We start from the raw sequence: 18,491 nt of genomic DNA on the forward strand, positions 1-18,491 counted from the left end.
GGGGGGGGGTTTGTTCTTTAATGCTGTAGTGACAGTTTTATGCCTATGGGGGGTTTCGACCAGGCAGATTCTGATCGTTCAAAGAAGGATGGACAGCCTAGATATGCCACATATACATAATACAATTTATCTGTTTTGTCACTTGGGATAGGCTGTCAAGTTAAAACTTGCCACATGGAAAGGGGATAATTTGAATTAGACATGAAACTTGTGACACCCAAGAATACGGCAAGTACCATACCTTTCTGGGAGATCGGTGAGGGTGTGCAAATTTTAGTCCCACATAGCCTAGGGAGAGATTACTGGGCTAGTTAATAACTTCTAGCCTCCTTAACATGGCACAACGCATTTTAAAGTCTTGAGACCCATAGGTCAAAGAGGACAATATTGTGCAAGGTTAACAGAGCCGGGGCGTTACAAAACCTTTTTCGGGCTACCAACTCAGATATAAGTTGTAGAAGTCTGAACAACTCTTCCTTTTCTTGCCAAGTCCAATTCTAATATCTGATATTGAGTTTCGACTTCAATTTAGATTTTTGAATTTTATTCCTGGTATTCCTCTGACAGTGTTAGATTTTATTAACTGATGCCTTTGGTACTTCTAGGTTCATGGGTCGGAGTCAGATGTTGATGCTTTATGTGTTGGCCCTTCGTTTGCCACCATGAATGTGAGTTCCTTCATTTGCTTGCTTTTTCGGTTTTCAATCAGTTTGATGAAACAATTCATGTCTTGATTAATAATTTTTGAAGTTTTGCAGGAAGATTTTTTTATTGTTTTGCGCAACATGCTTCAAAACAGGCCTGAAGTCTCGGAGATCCACTGTGTTAAGGATGCTAAAGTTCCCTTAATGCGATTTAAATTCAATGGGATCTCAGTTGATCTCCCATATGCAAAGCTTAAAGTAAATTCTGTTCCCGAAGTGAGTCTCAAAATTCTCTCTCTCTCTCTCTCTCTTCTTCCTGAAATGACATCCCATGATGTGTAATTTGTCCTGGATCCCTTTCCCCCTCAAAAAATATATACTGCCTTCATTTTTCTGGTCAGTCTGTTTTTCTATTAATTAAAAAAATATAAGACTTGCTGACTGTATAACACTGCAGGATCTGGACATTCTGAACCCTTTCTTCTTAATGAACATTGACGACACCAGTTGGAGAAGCTTGTCTGGAGTCCGGGCTAATATACGTATTCTTCAGCTTGTGCCAAACATAGAGGTAAAACTTGTTTCTCTTTCCTCTTATGCTTCACATAATTTACATCCATGATCTGTGTTTCCTGCATTTCTCTTTTTCCCTTTATTCTCTACATTGTTCCACTTAGCTAAATGCTTGTCTGTAGTCACTTCATGTAATTGTGTAGTGGTACTTTGTACAGTATTGCAGCCAAGGTGTGGTATAGGTGACTTAACAGTGTCTGGGCTACATCATCTACTCTGATCTATAACAAGACACTTATGTTGGCTCTATGGGTGTCTCCTAGGCTACCGGATGAACCATTAGGCACAATCGTGGCCTAGACAATTGGCCTGTTGACTTGTATAGACAAAGATGTGTTTTGAATGTGTTGATCCTAGTCCACATGTGCTTTTTACTCAGTATAAATCTTCAAATTCAAGTTTAAAAAGATCAATTGGCTTGCTTGTGTTTAAAGTTTGTGTATGTACATACTTATATCTCTCTTTTCTTCACTTCATATCAGATAAGGAACTATTAGGGAATCTGGGACCTCTACATAAGTTGTTTCTGCCCTTTTCTTTGTGCTTCCTGAACTAACAACCAGACCATTGCTTTGGGTGGTCTAGATTTTTAAACAAAATTATTACATAGTTGTGGATTGCAGTGGGTTGGGTCTCACCAATGGCGTACTTGGCTGTCTTAAAACATTGCTAGATATCAATCTGATTCACTCTGTGACAATGGGCTTGACAGGTTTACAAGGTAAGACAAGATGGGCCCAGGGGTTCTTCAAAGTCCATACCCTGATGGCTGATCCTAACCATTATTAATTCACTCCTTGAACCTGCTCAGATGCCCCATTGCAATCCCATATTCAGTTATGGTATATTAAATATTTGATGTGGTTGTGGCCATTTCTTGCAGATGTGCTAAATTCACCCTTATCAGTAAAGAAATCAAGATCTGGACAGTATCTTTCTAAGCATCGTTGGAGATAAATGTGGCCTCAATTTGTCAACTTTCACAGTGCTATTATTAAGCTAGATTAGCCTCCTTTGTTAATAAAACAAGGGTTTATCCGGTGCACAAAGCTCCCGCATGTGCGAGGTCTTTGGGGGGGGGGAGGCAAGAACTACGCATCCTTACCCCGAGAGTGTCGAGAGGCTGTTTCGATCGCTTGACCATCAGGTCGCAACATTCATACCTTTCCGTTGGATCAAGTGTGCCCCTTATTAGCCCCCTTTGTTGTACACTTTCAATGTAATTTGTTCAAAATCTTGGTCATGAGGTCCTTGGATATGGTCACTCCAAATTGATTATTTACTAACCATGACTATCGCAGATGGTGTTGCACCCCAAGGGGTTGCTTAGTTTTCCATCTTCAAGATAAATTGTTGACTAAATTCTGATGTTCTTGGTCAGGTTGTAAACTGCATATACCATGCTAGGAGTTAAGTTTATTCATATTTTGAGTTTTCTAAGCTTGTAGTAAGGATTTTGTTGCTATGAGCTTTAGTAGCTCATGTAACTAAACGGGAGGAAGAGCTATGCAATATTTTACCTTGTCTCAATCCCCTCCAGTGACTTGGGTTGCCTAGACGCCATGACATCCCAGAAACCCATAACACCAGAGTACACCAACAAGGTGACTGAGGCATCCAAGGCGCTTGAATGGCAATACAAACTATGAACCTAACGATTAGGTTCAGAAACTCCTTGAAAATCAGAATCACAATGAGGAGAAGAAGACTAGATTTAGCAGAAATTCAGTGATTTACAATCAATATCTGAGATAGGTTCAATATTCTGATCTAGAGTCAGTAATAGATAGTGGAATAATATAACAAATTCTGGTCCAGATCATAGTTGGCAAAAACACATTTTCGTTTCTTACTGTTTAAAATATGTTTTGCCTTTTGTTTCCCAAAGATGCGGGAAAACAAGGTTCTCAAGGCGTAAGGTGACCCAAGGCGATGGAGGATGGTAAAAAATCAAGGTGGCGCCTAGGCGACTATAAGGTGCTTGTCCAGGTTGAGCCGCCTGGATGCCTACGTGTCGGCTTGATGACTATGCGGGAAAAAAGGGCAAACAACTGGCATTTTCAGTTCTAAATGCATTTAAAAAATCCCCCCCCCTCTCCTCCCCTTGGCCTTTTTAAGACTTTATACTTGTTGAACACAATGGCTACACGAAGGACCTGATTCGTTTGCCAACGTGAAGATGACTTGAAGGGTTACATTGTTAATGCACAAACCTTAAAATTGAGCTACAACTAATGCAACTGTTGGAAGCGTTTCTAAAGTGAGACTCCCAACTCCAATTGAACATGCATCACTCCGGGAGTATGTTGACTATGTTGACAACAATGAATAACATCATAGTCAAGGGATAGTGCTCAAAATGACTTTAGACATTTTTTTCTTTCTTCTTTTGTTATGGTGTATGAATTTAGAATTGATGTTAGATGATATTCGATGATGTCTTAGAACTTATATTGAGTTATGGAATATATATATGTTGGATATTATAGTTGTTTTGAACAATAGATGTAGGTATTCATGTAATTATTCCTTTATTTATACGAGCATACTGCTTTTTTTTTTTTTTCCTTCTCTGAAATCTACATGTTTTACAACATACTGTTCATTTTCTTCTTTTTTTTTCTTAACTTACTTTTTTTTTTTTTTTTTTACTTTACCATTTGAAAAATTTCACTGTTTAAAATCCGCACTGCCCGTTTCCATATTTTTACCATTCCCTTTTTGCCAACTATGGTCCAGATCCCTGATATGAAGTTATGATAATATCCTATCAGGAATAGGATTCTTAAAAACTAAAGTCCAGAATTGACTACTGAAGGCAGATCTTAATGGCTGAAACAGTAACCAGAAGTGCATCAAAATCATTAACAGCTTTCAGCAATCATATGAAGATACTATCATACCACTAATCTGAAATAGATCAAATCTGATCTTAAAATAGTATAGATTTAAGAATCCAACTAGAAGTAGGACTCTAATAAACAACAGAAAAAGCAAGATTTGAAACTGTGGGTGTGCTTAAAAGACTATCCAGTCACCAAATCTGAGTTTTCCCCCCCTTGAAATCTCAGATGGAAACAATGGAGAAATTGAAATTCTTGCAAGTAGGGTATGCACAAGAATAAAATAGAATGCTAAAATATGGACCAGTTTTGATGTTGAATAAGATGAAGAAGAATGGAGAAAGGGTAGAAGTTTATGGACCACTTTTCTCAGCAAGGGTTGCTGCTGCATCTTAGTAGCTATTTTGAATCGTAAAGAATATAGGGGCAAAAGGTCAACTTTTATTCATCAAATTTCTATTCCTTAGTCGCTTGTTATATAAAGAATATATATATATATATATATATTTATATGCACTAGTTAAAATGCATGTGCAAATGCATGTTTGCCGAAACATTGGTAACTAGTGTGTGTGTTTGTGTGGATCAGAGAAATTATGGAATTAAGTTGAAATTTCATATCTAGTTAAGCATGTAAACCTTTTAATGTAGCGCAATTTTAAAATTTAAAAGCATCTTAAATCCTGGATCCAAATTTCAACAAACGATAATAATTGTTTAAGGATAGTGCTTAATCTTTCTCTAATTTAATTTCTTTTGTATTTTTTTGTCTTCATATTCCTTGACATCTATAATCTTCTTTGTATCCCACTTCCTTCTTTAATATTATCTGCAACAAGTTGTCTTGATATTCGACTTGCATCATTTTTTGCATCCATGTTTAAGTAGAAACAATATTTTTGGATAAACATAAATGTATTATGTTGGTAATGCAACACGGAGAAAAAGAAGAATTATTTTGTATGTGTATACGTTTTTACCTTTTCTGGTGATATTGCATATTCACTTGCTAAACATCTTGTAATTGTTTCAAGATTCTCAAAGATTGTAAACAAAAATCTACCAACCAATTATCTCAAAAGCCATTTTTTTTTATAAAGATCTACCACTATTATTTCAAAAATTTCTTACCAACCCTGGACTCTCCAATCCATTTTCTTTCATTCCTTTGGCGGAATCCATTTTTGTATAAGTGGGTTGAGTCCATCCGTAAGTTCAGTATACTACAGAGGTAATTGGCTAGATGCTTTTTCAATTGAATCCAAGGGTATTTATATCTGATCCGGATGTTGACCAATCCCGACCCAGATTACATAATGGCAGTGTTGATCGATTTCTCTAGCTAGACGATCTCACATTCACACCTATATATAATTGCTATGTAGAAATACATTTCTAATTTACAGTAGATGAAAAAAGCACTTTGGAATTCACTCTTTGACTCTATTATTGGTTGGTGGGGGGAGTTTGAAAGAAAGAAGTAGAGAAATATAGTACCATCTTAAGTGGAGAGAGAGGAGAGTATAGATGGGAGGGGAGATCGTGACAATGTGAGAGAAAAGTGGGGGGAGTTTGAGAGAAAGAAGGAAAGTAGAGAAAATTATTTGCATATAAAAATAAAGATAATAAAAGGATAGGAAGAAAAAGGAAAGTGGAAGGGAGGAGGGGAGATCGTGGGCGGGGGGGAGTTTGGGAGAGAAAAGGAAAGAGAATAAATTCTCTCCCAACTCACGTTCTTAAAAATTCTCTCTTTGGAACTCACTCTTTGACTCAATTATTGGTTGGTGGGGGGAGTTTGAGAGAGAAGGAAAATAGAGAACCATGATACCATCTTAAGTGGAGAGAGGAGAGTATAAATAGGAGGGGAGATCGTGGACAATGGGAGAGAAAAGTGGGAGGAGTTTGAGTGAAAGAAGGAAAGTAGATAAATTTATTTGAATATAAAAATAAATATAAATAAAAGGGGAGTTATACTTATAAATAAATAAAAGGGTACCAATAATAAATATAAAATAAAAGCGAAGGAGAGAAGGATAAAAGGAAGGGATAAAGTAGTCAAGTGAAAGATTTGTCACTTCGTGCTTTTATATAATAGTATGATACAGGCACACTCAAAATATGACTCCAAAATCACTTCTAATATGCCCGGGTTTGAATCTTGAAGGTGGTCTCTTTGCACAAAAAATCATTAGGTTAAGGTTGATCCCCCTCACCCCTTCTAGGACCCCGCATAGGCAAGATCAGCATTGGCAATGACCTTTTTTTTTTTACCTCAAAATGACTCGTAACATGACTAGAAATAGCCTAAACAAACTAGTAGCCAACTAGTTACTTCATTGACCAATAAAAGACTTAACTCCAAAGCTAACTCAAAAGCCTCCAGCAGTGTTTGGAGTTCCTAAACCAAATAGGACTTGAAATTATTAAAGCAAATCAATTCATAACAGGATCGAACTTATAGATTCCTAATCCAGCTCGAACTCCATAATAGGAAATAGGATTAGGAAAAGAAACTAAAACAAGCTAAACTACTTACATAGCTCCATAGTAGTCATAGGATTCCCAATACTAAGCTTCCTAGTCACTAGTGATTTTCCTGAAACTGCAAGCTATTCTTCTTCTCCTCTGCTAGTGGGCACATCTAAACTCTTTTTCATAGGGAACCAGCACAACCCAATTCTCCCGATGATATATTATTTGAAAATAGTAGTTTTTTGCTAAAAGAAACTCTGTTACTGAAGTAGTTTGTGGTTCTTCAAATTTGAATTGTGTTTCTTTAATATTGTGTTTTAGTAATAGTGCCTAATTTATTTTGGTTTTTGCCCCAATGATTTTATCTTTTTTTCCCCATATGTAATTTTTTTGACAGTAGAGGTATCTATGTTCTGCAGTTAAATTTTTGGTCGATTCCCATTGTGAAATGGAATAGATTTGAGCTGTAGAAAATCTATATGGTTTTTTGGCTAGATATATTATGTTTTATCACCTTTATTGGTCCGACAAATAAGAGAGGCTATGGATCAGGATGCCCATGGGGGCTTCTTAATGAAATTTTTTATTTCTTGTTCTGGCGTTAGTGTTCGAACAGGCTTGCTTCATCTATATGGGTAGTGAAATTAAGGAGAGTAGAGATTACAAGGGAAAGTGGGTCGCTATAAAAGAAAAAGAGCTAATTAGAACTTACGTTTCTAAATTAAGCAGTTTCATCTTTTATAAATCATCTGATATATTCTTCCTTGTTCAATTCTAGAACTTCCAAGCAATGCTACGATGTCTTAAGTTATGGGCAAAGCGGCGAGGAGTGTATGGTAATGTAAGGAAGCTGCAAAATTTTCTTTTATTCTTTTTTCAAAATATTGTACATTTGTACTAGGCAGACAATCTTCTTCTTAAGGTGTTGCTTTGGCCTAGATGTTGCCTTGAATTGGCTTGTCATTGGTGTTCCTTGTACCATTGCAGTTACATGGGTTTCTTGGAGGGATCCACATGGCAGTTCTTGCAGCTTATGTTTGTCAGTTGCATCCTAACGCAAGCATAAATATTCTTATTTCAAAGTTCTTTGAGACGTTTGCTCTTTGGCGCTGGCCCACACCAGTGATGCTGCAAGATGAGATGGCACCAATGGGTGTAGGTGTCAGTGAAGTGCATTCCTTAATGCCAATTATGTTACCCTGTAGCTCACGTGAATACTGCCATTCAAATATTACAAAAAGCACATTCAACCGGATCAGATCAGAGCTTCTACGTGGACATGCTATGACCAGGGTATGTATCATATTGAATATCTTTTGTAATTTATAAAATGACTAGAGGAGTAGTAGTGAGGAAAGAAATGCATGGTTTAAGTCTTGTCCCAAGTATGACCTTAGATAAAGCCAATTGGAGGGCAAGGATCCATGTAGCCGACTCCACTTAGCTGAGATTTTTCATACTTTTCCTATTTGGTCTTTGTAGATCCATGTAGCTGACCCCATTAAGTTGGGATAAAGCTGAGTTTTTTTTTTGTTGTAATTTCTAAAATAGTATTTATCTTGTTGAGGGTATTTCAATTTTTTGGTTTGTTTTTCCCCCTTCCATCCCCTTTTCACATTATGCATAGTAGTAGAGTGCTTGAAGGGGCCATTGCCTGGTTTATTGGTTAAAACCTCATCCAACTGTGAAGATGTGGGCCACCCCACCAGGGACTCTGCAGAAGCAGGATTTGCACCATGTTATGACCCTTAAAATAGGGGATTTTATTTAGAACTCTTTCGTTATGTGGGGAGTACATTTTTATGGATGTATAGGGATTTTGTCTTGTTCTTTGGGATTAGAAGATGGAATTGATTTTAAAGTTGTTCGAGACTTGAGAAGTTTAGGTGCTTGCTCGATCAACTAGGTACCTGTGAGAACTAGGAAAAACACCTGACAGCTGTTAGATTGTCAACTTTAAAATATTGCTGGTATTTATTTTCACATCTCAAATGAGAAGAATTGGTATATTCGTTTTCTTTCTCAGTTTGTTATGTGGTCTAATCTATATTTTGCGGATGCTTTTCATTTGAGGATCTATTTGTTTTGACATAAAGGGCATGTATGTAAAAGTAGGGAAGTATATTACTTCATTTACCCTGTTGTACAATATTTGGGCATAAATAGTGGGCCTTGCTGTAACCCTTATGTTCCTTCATTTTACCCCAATGAAATAAATGGAGTGTGGGGCTCTATGTCCCAGTGAAAACTGTCTAAAAGGAAAATTTTCAAGCAAAATCTTTTGACATAGCTTTTACGTAATAAAATGGAGCCTTTTTAAAGGGAAAAATTGCCAACTAAGGCAACTGCAAGCATTTCTAGTGCTGGTCAATTGGTCATTGGATATAGACGAGGAATCTGCTGGATGGGGTAATGTCTACGTTGGTGGTGCATCTCAGTTGTATGGTATAGTGTATTGGGTTTCTTCACATAGGAACCTTATTTTACGAATAATAGTTATTTTTCCAGAAATTGCTGGAGCATTATTCAAACATATAGTAATGTTAGATTGGACTGAAGGCTTACCATGTTTGGATGATGTTGTGGAAAAGATGTCCACAAATTTCGAGTGTTACTTAACAATGCCTCGTGGCTGGAACAACTGCTGGCTGAGGTGCAGCTGGATTTCTTTTCCCTTTAAAATAAGCTTTATCAGGATTTCACTGTAGCTATGTAATGTAGTGGTAATTCTTATTTTTTAGTAAATTAGGCAGTTGTTCAGTTCTCATTAGTGGAACTAATCAATTTCCTAACTTGTAGGATTTTCTAAGGCCAGATTTTGCATGGAGTACTCTTGTTGAGCATTTTCAATACACAAAGAAATATGTACGTTTTGTTCGGGTCTTCCTTTCTGCTTCAGATCAAGATGAGCTAGGAGATTGGGTGGGTTGGGTGAAGTCACGCTTCCGTGTTCTTATTCTAAAGGTAAGCGACTAAGCTTCTGATGGTACTACTCATTCTAATATATATCTATTTGCATATTAATATAATGGAAAATTGCTTCTGTCATGCCTTGCTCCAGAGGCCTTTTTATCAAGCATTTTCAACCTATGGATTGAAGATTTGGCAGGTTGACTGGTGGATAGGTTTAGGAACCAATTGATAGGCATGCAGGCCCGGTTGTTTTATCTTATGCATGCAGACCTGAGTAAGAAAGGGGTTGTATCCAGACATGGAGTGTTTCCTACTGTCTTTTATTTTTATTTTTTTATTCCACTCTTTACCTTTTCTCTCTTTGAAAAATATGAAGTAAATGCCTATGCTTTGGCACTTGTTTCCATTATATTAGGTTTACGAATGAATCATAAAACAATCTCATCTGTTTCTCGTTAAAGCTGAAGTGTTTATTCCCATTTTCTTATAAATTATAGCAGTTACTGTATTATCAAAAGAAAAATAAAAAGCAGTTGCTGCCTTTCTGTTTTACTCCATTTCTTTTGTCATTGCTGCAGCTGGAGGAGGCGCAGGGACTTTGTGATCCCAATCCTACAGAGTATGTTGATCCAGATGTGGAGGAGGCGCAGGGACTTTGTGATCCCAATCCTACAGAGTATGTTGATCCAGATGTAGCAGATCCAAATGTTGTCTTCTACTGGGGATTACAACCTGGACGGAGCAGATTCACAGATGTAGATTATGTTGAAGAAGATTTTATAAAATCTATCAATCATGGCTTTCAAGGTCCCCGTGGAATTTTTGAACTGTCTATTGTGGAAGCTTCTGCTCTATCTAAGAATGTCAAGATCGATTCTGGAACCGCCGAAGAACCTAAAGCATGCTGGAGGATGCCTGAATACAACCGACAGATGAAACCTATATATTCACAGCATATGCCGCATTACTTTGTTGGGTATGTAGCCAAAACTGAAGATAGGGGTTGAATGGTTGGATGTCTCAAGACCTTCCGGTTTGGGGTTTGATTTGCTCGGGCTCCCTGCTATTGGGGATTCGTACTTTATTGATTGCAGTTTCAAAATGGCATTTTTTAGCTTCGTGAGGGAGAAACTAAAGACTAGGTTAACGCTTTAAGTCAAGATGAGAGAGACCATAGAAGGGGAGAGAGACCAGTTAACAAAAGGATTAGGGCCCTTTTTTTGTGGGACCAAGTTATATCAAATTGTAAATGTTATATGTCTTTGAAATTGTTTATTTTTCCTCCCCTCATCAAAGTTTTTTTTTTTTTTTTTGACTCGTCAAAGTTAATGAACATACAAAGAAGAAATATATTGATATCAAAGATTTTAGTAGACATGCATCCTTGGAATTCAATGTCTTGGAAGTTTATAAGAATCTACTTGAGTAGTCAGTGTTCATAGGAATTTACATTAGGGGGATTTTGTAGCCCACTCTCTTCTTTCAACTTGCAGTGTTTGAATCAATTACTTGCTGTGCTTGGAGTGTGGAACCCTATTGATTTCTCTGATGAGTGGTTACTGGTTAGATCATAGGGAAAACACCATGGAGTTGTTTTTCAAGTTCTTGAAGAGTGACTTGCGCATTCAGCCGGTGTAATGTGCGATGATCCAATTATCATCATTGTTACTATCATCCTCCACTTCCATGACCAATTGACCCAAATTGTAACACAATTCTGAAACATAAGGTAGTGATTTATCGCCCACCACAAACTCATAACAGATGCCGTTCACTTCAACCAAACTACACCCAGGGTACTTTCTACAACCAGCCTTCTCCATCTCCTGCTTCACCTTCTTCACACATTCCCTTCTCCCAGCTTCTCTATACAAACTCATCAAAGCCACATACAGAGCTCTATTCCATGGCTGCTCGTTAACCAACCATTCCCCAGCTAATTCAGCAATCTCCACGTTCTTGTATACCCTACAGGCATTCAGAAGAGCACCCCAGATGGCAGAATTAGCCTCCATTGGCATCTCCCGGATGAATTGGAGTGCTCGTTCAATCTGTCCAGCTCGACTGAGCAGGTCGACCACACAACCAAAATGTTCAATCGTGGGTTCAATCCCGAACTCTTCTTTCATCCTCCCAAAATACTCCAGACCTTTGTCCACCAATCCCGAATGAGTGCATCCAGAGAGCAGTGCGACAAAGGTTACAGCGCTGGGTTTAACTCCTGAGCTCAGCATTTCTTCGAACAACTCAATGGATTTGTGGCCAAGACCATGCATGGCCATCCCGGATATCATAGCAGTCCATTCACCCACCAACTTCTCTTTGGTTCCCAAGAAGACGTGCAGTGCGTTTTCTATGCTCCCACATTTGAAGTACATATCAATTAGCGCAGTATTTTTTTGAGTATCCATAATCGTCCCTTTTCTCTGGGAGATATAGGAATGAATCCACCGACCCAAATCCAAAGCCCCAAGATTAGCGCAGGCACAAAGGACACCCATGATCGTACAATCATTAGGTTCCATGGCCGCCATTTGAGAATCTCGAAACAGCTCTAATGCTTCCTTATAACGTCCCACACGAACATAGCCGGATATCAAGGCACTGTATGAAACAACGCTTCTCGTCGGCATTTTATCGAACAGCCTACGTGCCGACTCAATAGAGTCGAAGTTCGCCAGGCAATGGACCAAAGTGGTCCACGAAACAATATCCCGATCAAAACCCATCTCCTGGAAGGCTCGATGTGCCAACTCGATCTTGCCATTGCATCCGTAGAGGTGGATCAACGCGTTTTGGATGAAGATATCAGAGTGGAGGCCGTGCTTGAGAATTTGGCAGTGTGTCTCTTTGCCTTTGGAGAGATGGGGGAGAATGGAACACGCTTTGAGCAAGAAAGGGAAGGTGTAATTGTCCGGCGGGGTGCCTTCTACTAGCATTTGATTGTAGAGATTTAATGCTTGACGGGGATCGGAGCTGGCAGCGTATGCTCTGATCATGATGTTGTAAAGGAAGGATGATGGGGTTAGGATGTTGGAGAAGATGAGGCAGGCATGGTGCAGAGACGAAGAGTTGGAGATGGCGAAGAAGGTGATGAGCTTTTGGAGGTACTGCTCTTGCTGAAGTTGATGTCCGGCGACTATTATGTGGGCTTGTAGCTGCTTGGTTACTTGCATGGTCATACTCTTTACTCAGAATCGCCACTTCCTCGAGAGTAGCTCTCGAAGCATGACAATGGAGAGGGTGTCAAAACCTAGAACGAACCGGCAAAATCGAATCAGATCGGATGAAACTCAGCCTATCGGATCATGTTTCGAACTACGGTTTTGTGAGACTCAAATCACATTGAACCACATTAATGCACACTCCTCAAGGTGAAATATGAATCTTTCACATGGATCTTTCATTGGAGATTTTTTGATAATAGTCGGGACCAACAGCCATCAGCTGTCAGCTCGTTGTTAAGGCGAGAGCTTTAAGCCCGATTTATGGAGACACGCCCTCCACACAAGCACCACCGAAACCAAAACCAATGCACCCTCATTGGATCAAAGCAAGGGAATTGAAACCGGTCTAAATGGACCAATTGACAATCCTGGTGTATTTTATCCATGATGGTTCGTGCATGATCTTCATCAACACAATACAATTGTAACCTGTCGTAGGAACATTTGAACATCTAAAGACTCTGAAGTGTTTCTCTTTGTCTAGTAATTTTGTTTCATTTCTTCTTTTTCTTTTGAAGAGTTGTTCTTGATTAGATCCTTTTGACAGCAGTAATGCTAACCGTTGTGTTTAGTGAAGCTTCTTGAACGAGAGAGGTGAGGGGGAAGGCGATATGAGAGAAGAGGTTTCCGTAATTGTTTGTTTGGTTACAATTGGATAGCCAAGGTTTCAAAATTCAGTCTTCAATTCCTGATGGCCCTGGAAACTGAAACTGACATCAAACATGAAAACTTGATCCAACCATCCAATCGGGATAATATAATCTGATAACTTAAGCATTATTAGGTAGAAAGTCAACAATCTCGACTGTCCAACCTAGGTGAGATCATCCCTCTCAAATTCCATTACCAAGAAGATTTGAAGAACCAGGGCTGCTTCACAGGCCACTAATTTAAATCTTAAAATCTCTACTTACTGTACAGGGGAATACAACTTTCCCTAAGCTCTCCAGCCGCATTAGGCAAAATTTCTACACATATACACAAACTGGAATCATCAAAACGAACTGTTATGTGCTTCAGCCCACAATGTCACAAGGATGCATATCTGTATCTGTACCAAAAACTATAAAGGGGCGCAAATTTATATTCTACTGGAAGGACCTCATTAGCACCCGCAGAATTTTCATGGCATTTCATTTCATCCAGGACCTCTACTCTCTTCTTACTGGGAATCAGACCCGGCAACCTGATTCATGAAACTGCGATGTAAATCAATGGGACACACGTCAGCAAGACCACATAATATTGTAGCCCTAAAGCAATGAAGAACTAAGACATGGTAAATGCTCCTAAATCATGCAAAAAGATTCTTGTAGTGTTGAGAATCCAATCAAGCAGTTCAGAAAAGGAAAAGGAGGATTAAAAACTTACTTGGGTGACCGGGCACTAGTCCCATTGGCTTCACTATCAGAAAGATTCTTATTATATTCAATTGAAATAAATCCAACGGCTGATTCAGGAGATCCCTGGAAGCTGACACTTGAGCTGCTTTTGGAGCACATTCCTGCATTAAAAATCATAAAACATGAAAATGAATAACATTCAAGACTCGAACATCTTTTTTTTCTTTTTCTTGTAGAACATTGCCAGCCAGTTAAGTCAGCTTTAGGGCTACAAGTGAAACCATTGATCTGCCTTACCAGACCCTTATTTGGAAGGCAAGGGTAAGGATTATATGGCAGATATGGTACAAGGTTCATTCCGACCAGCCAAATCCGTTTATCCGCCTAATAAATAAATAAATACCCATGATTTATTTAGACCCAGCCTACATAATAATCCTACATAATAGTTATTTTTGGGTTTTTTTTTATCAGGTTCTATTAAGAAATAGTGTAGTATTCTATATTTACTGGTAAAAAAATTTCTTGTGCATTAAGAAAACAGGTGGAATCTGATTAAGAAATAGGTTTACCCAATGGGTAATGGCATTTCTTAACAGTACCTAGGGAAAGTGTAACAGGTTTCTACTGACTTGTACGGGTGAAGGCCATTATCCGACCCTACCCTCCCCATTCGCAGCACTTGTCAGTTTTCTTGTTCTCCCCAGTTTCTATCTGGCTTGTATGAGACAAAAGCTTAATTATGAGCAGATATAGTTTAGCAGGCAATTCCTGTCAAGCCTAGTGGTTTTGGAATAAATGCTTTATGCCCAAAAGTTCCAAGTCAAAAGAGTGGAATAGAAACTACAAATAAAATGCAACTGTAGATCAGATATGTTAACCCAAATGAGAAGGAATATGGGGGAAGAGCCAATTCTAGAAAAGTGTCAATCCCCGTCCTAAAAGACCCCATACATCAATCTTAAGAATCCTAAGATAACAAATCAATAAATATAAAGCCATCTCTCAGAATGACTAACATTTAATCCATGGCAGGCTCAAAGACCCCGAAATGGTTTCACCAGAAAAGTAAGATTCATGGGCCAGATGGCATACACATGAAGAGAATCATGAAATCTAAAGATTACCAGTCTAGTGGCGCTTGCTTTGTTGCATGGACTCTTGAAGCAGTTCTAAGAATAGATCTGGCACATCTCAACATGTGCCAGATCCAACTATCAACCAGGTACTTTTGCAACATTTCTGCAATCCCATTCGTTATTTCTTCCTTATTTGTGAGACAGATCATCTACCACATATTACAAGTTATGACTGATGCAATAGAAACTTATCTTTTTAGTTTTTTCAAAATAATAGCAGAATAACAATGACATATGCTCCTGTCCAGATATACAGCATAAGAATGAGAAGTCATTCTTCTGCTTGGCCATTTGTTGAGAAGAATATCCAGCTTAGTACAAGCCACATGCCCAAGAAACAGCACGAGAAGGTGAAAGCATTTATTGCCGAGAATGCAAAAGTCAGAAATGGGACAAGATTTCCAAGATGATAGCTCGTATGTAGAAATTAGTGGAAGTGAAACAAAAGTAACATACAGATAGGCTGACAACTTAGATCCATCAAGCCATCAAGCAATTGATATAACTTGTGGATTATCAATTTCCAATTGCAATGACAGCAAAAGAGGACTCTAGAAGAAGTGTTACAAAAGGATCTACTGAATGCAATTGGATGCCGAAACGTCTATGGGCGTGATACACGAGAACCAAGGAAGCCTGAAAGCCGAAATACATGTAGATATATTACATTATTTTAAACTATCATCACTGAATGCATCAGTGCAATAATTTTAACAGACTGAAACTAGAAAATGATTAAAATACAAAAGCAAATAATAGCTTCATGAATGGCCAATCCAAACTCTTAAAAACTTAAAAATGGCAAGTACTCTCCAAAGATGGCTAAAGAACAAACTTTAAGAAGAGAATGATTAAATAACCAAGCTTCATAACTGGCAAGGCCAATTGTGTTGCTTCTTCAGAGGTAAAGTTTCGAAAGTAAAAAAAAATAAATAAATATACTACGAAGTTCACTGAAATTCAGCACTTTAACTCTTGAATGCTTAGTAACCACAAATAAAACATCAAAACTTGCCATGCTTAGTAAGTGCAATCAATCCAATAGACAGGTTAATGTGCAATATGAAACAAATTGGCACTTGGAAACCCCCATCCAGAAACCCAGTTTCTCAACCAAATGAAAGCAAACTATTATTTGACCAGAGGGCTCAGATCAAACTTTCGTTCTTCTCTGCGCTTAACCACATGACCTAGCTCGTTAAAAGATGCACAATATTCAAGTTTACAAACACATAGATGTCATCCACCATGGATAGCCTCTACCAATAAGCTAATAGTGTTTATCTTCTTTTCTTTTATCTGTCAAAATTCTAAATTCTAACTATCAGAATAAGATTGACTAGAATATCTGTCAATTTTGGCAATCCACCATTTAGAATGGAATGCACCAATAATTAGCCTTAATTAGCCTCATAAGAGAAAAAATCTTAAGATAACTACAAATACAGAAATTCATCTCACATTGTACCAAAAAAATCATATAGAAGATTCAACAATTTAGAGGAGCAACTGGAATAAAAAATAATGGTAAAGTACGTTCAATTGGTTGGTTGTACCTTTTAAAACCATGAATCATTGGTAAAATACTAGCATGACCAACAATATGAAGTATATAAGAATACAAAGAAATTACAGTAAGGTATAGAAGAAACATGCAGATATCACGAGTAAAGCTGTACACAGAAACAAAATAGCCAGCTCATGCCAAAAGGCAACATTACCTTGAAAAATTATTACAAGGCAGAAGAGTATGGTGATGACCATAGCACACAGGCTGCCACTTGGTGATGTTGCCTTGGCTGCTTTCATCTTCTTCAATGCTTTCATCCGTTCAATCCTTGCCCGCTTCAACATAGCAAGCTCAGAGATCTCTCGAACCAGCTTCATGTCAGCAGCATCCAATGATGGACCTCTGGGAGGTCGCGGTGGCTTTGGAGGCTTTTTTGTCTTTTTCCGTTTCTCCTTTACCACCTTCTTTTCTCCAAGGACCAACGGTTCTTCTTCTCCAGACTTCTTGTCTGTCAACATTTCTGGATTCTCAGGACAGAAATCAACAGAACTTGAACCGTTGACTAAAATCATCCCATCTTCACCTTTGATTGCACCATCATAGTTGACAAACCCATTCCATACCCTACCCAACAATTTCTTTGTTTGTTTAACACCTGCACTCGGTTCTTCATTTCCTTCTACACTAGTAGTCCCACCACTTTCAAGATCAACTAAAAGGTCTCTTTCTGTCAGAGCCATGCCAACCAACACATAAGCCCAGTCTATTAGCTTCCTTATCCTTCCCTTCTAAATCATGAAACTGAACACACTACTCGGCAATACCAAAATTCAGACATTTCTAGTCAACCCCATTAACACAGGTTGTCCCTCACTTTGTAGCTCTCCTGTTAATGAGGATTCCAGCACCAAATCTCGATACTCATACATTAAGCAACCTTTATAATTAAGAAAATAAAAGCGAAAACTCTCCTTCAAGTTTCGTATCCACTCTCCTTTCCAAATCTGTCAAATCCTCCTTCGCCTCCAGGAAATAGGAATCGAAATTTAAGTATCTAAACCAAACTGTAATCCCGAAACAGAATCCTGCATTGACAATTAAAAGGAAACAAAAATACATGAAAAAAATGTCGCTTGCACATGCCCTTAAAAGGATACAACATAAACTGAAACTTGATAAACACAAAAGGTTTCAATAAAAAACACAAAGAAGTCCAAAGCCAGAGATAGAAAAAGTACATAAAAAGAGCATAATGCTTGCATTAAAAGGAAACAAGCTGGAGCTTTGAATGCAACATCGAACACGCTAAAAATCGAGAACCCAACTCATTCATGATCATAGGGAACTGCACCGTCGCCCCCAGGTTGAGAAATAGAGAAGATTAACAGAAACAGAAATGTAGGTCATTAAACAACTCGCAAAACCACAGCAATCCCACGGAAGATAAAATCAAAACCCCCACTGCTGCGAAAATTACGTAAACTAAATATAACCGACGAAATAGGGGGAAAAAATCCAACCAATGGGAGATTAAAAATAAAAGGGAGGGTGGAGGATTGCTCGTACCTTGAACGAAAACAGAGAAGCCCTAGATCCGACGCAGACAGGATTATGAAAAGGGGTTTATCATCGACAACGAGAGCTAGAAAATGAGAAAAGATCTAAAACCGGAGCTGAAAGATTAAGACGGTAGACGGATAAACAAGGAAAGAGCGAAAGATTCGGATGCAGTGTGAGGTTTACGAAGAAAATTTCCAGATATTTACAGCTCTGCCTCACTCTGAGCAGGGAAAGGAGGAGGAATTGGGGGCGGGGGGGGGGGGGGGG

At 38.4% G+C, this 18,491-nt stretch overlaps 3 protein-coding genes across 5 annotated transcripts in view; 1 reads left to right on the top strand and 2 right to left on the bottom strand.

Moving 5' to 3' along the window:
• Positions 1-10,820, top strand: part of LOC122091765 (nuclear poly(A) polymerase 3) — a 12,720-nt gene extending 1,900 nt beyond the window's left edge. Inside the window, exons 4-10 of the mRNA XM_042661893.1 lie at positions 606-668; positions 759-920; positions 1,102-1,215; positions 7,311-7,373; positions 7,520-7,825; positions 9,332-9,496; positions 10,081-10,820. Coding sequence (XP_042517827.1) covers positions 606-668; positions 759-920; positions 1,102-1,215; positions 7,311-7,373; positions 7,520-7,825; positions 9,332-9,496; positions 10,081-10,452 — 1,245 coding nt within the window. The 3' untranslated portion in view covers positions 10,453-10,820. The remainder of the gene's footprint in view (positions 1-605; positions 669-758; positions 921-1,101; positions 1,216-7,310; positions 7,374-7,519; positions 7,826-9,331; positions 9,497-10,080) is intronic.
• Positions 10,821-11,070: 250 nt separating this feature from the next.
• LOC122092379 (pentatricopeptide repeat-containing protein At5g66520-like) lies at positions 11,071-12,621 on the bottom strand. Its single transcript, XM_042662690.1, has one exon. The coding sequence runs from the start codon at positions 12,619-12,621 to the stop codon at positions 11,071-11,073; it is 1,551 nt and encodes a 516-aa protein (XP_042518624.1).
• A 781-nt stretch (positions 12,622-13,402) lies between these two features.
• LOC122091766 lies at positions 13,403-18,485 on the bottom strand. 3 transcript variants are annotated; one of them, XM_042661895.1, is made up of 4 exons: positions 18,231-18,485; positions 16,876-17,749; positions 14,044-14,176; positions 13,403-13,871 (listed from the first exon to the last, which is right to left on the bottom strand). In XM_042661895.1, the coding sequence occupies exons 2-4, from the start codon at positions 17,402-17,404 to the stop codon at positions 13,835-13,837; spliced, it is 699 nt and encodes a 232-aa protein (XP_042517829.1). In that variant the 5' UTR covers positions 17,405-17,749; positions 18,231-18,485; the 3' UTR covers positions 13,403-13,834. The 3 variants fall into 3 exon arrangements, with proteins under 3 accessions (XP_042517829.1, XP_042517830.1, XP_042517831.1); XM_042661896.1 differs by having other exon boundaries at positions 17,903-18,485; XM_042661897.1 differs by lacking the exons at positions 13,403-13,871; positions 14,044-14,176 and adding an exon at positions 15,557-15,790 and having other exon boundaries at positions 16,876-18,485.
• Between the last annotated feature and the right edge of the window lie 6 nt (positions 18,486-18,491).

This window comes from Macadamia integrifolia, chromosome 10 (assembly GCF_013358625.1).
Source record: "Macadamia integrifolia cultivar HAES 741 chromosome 10, SCU_Mint_v3, whole genome shotgun sequence".
NCBI classification, from domain to species: domain Eukaryota; kingdom Viridiplantae; phylum Streptophyta; class Magnoliopsida; order Proteales; family Proteaceae; genus Macadamia; species Macadamia integrifolia.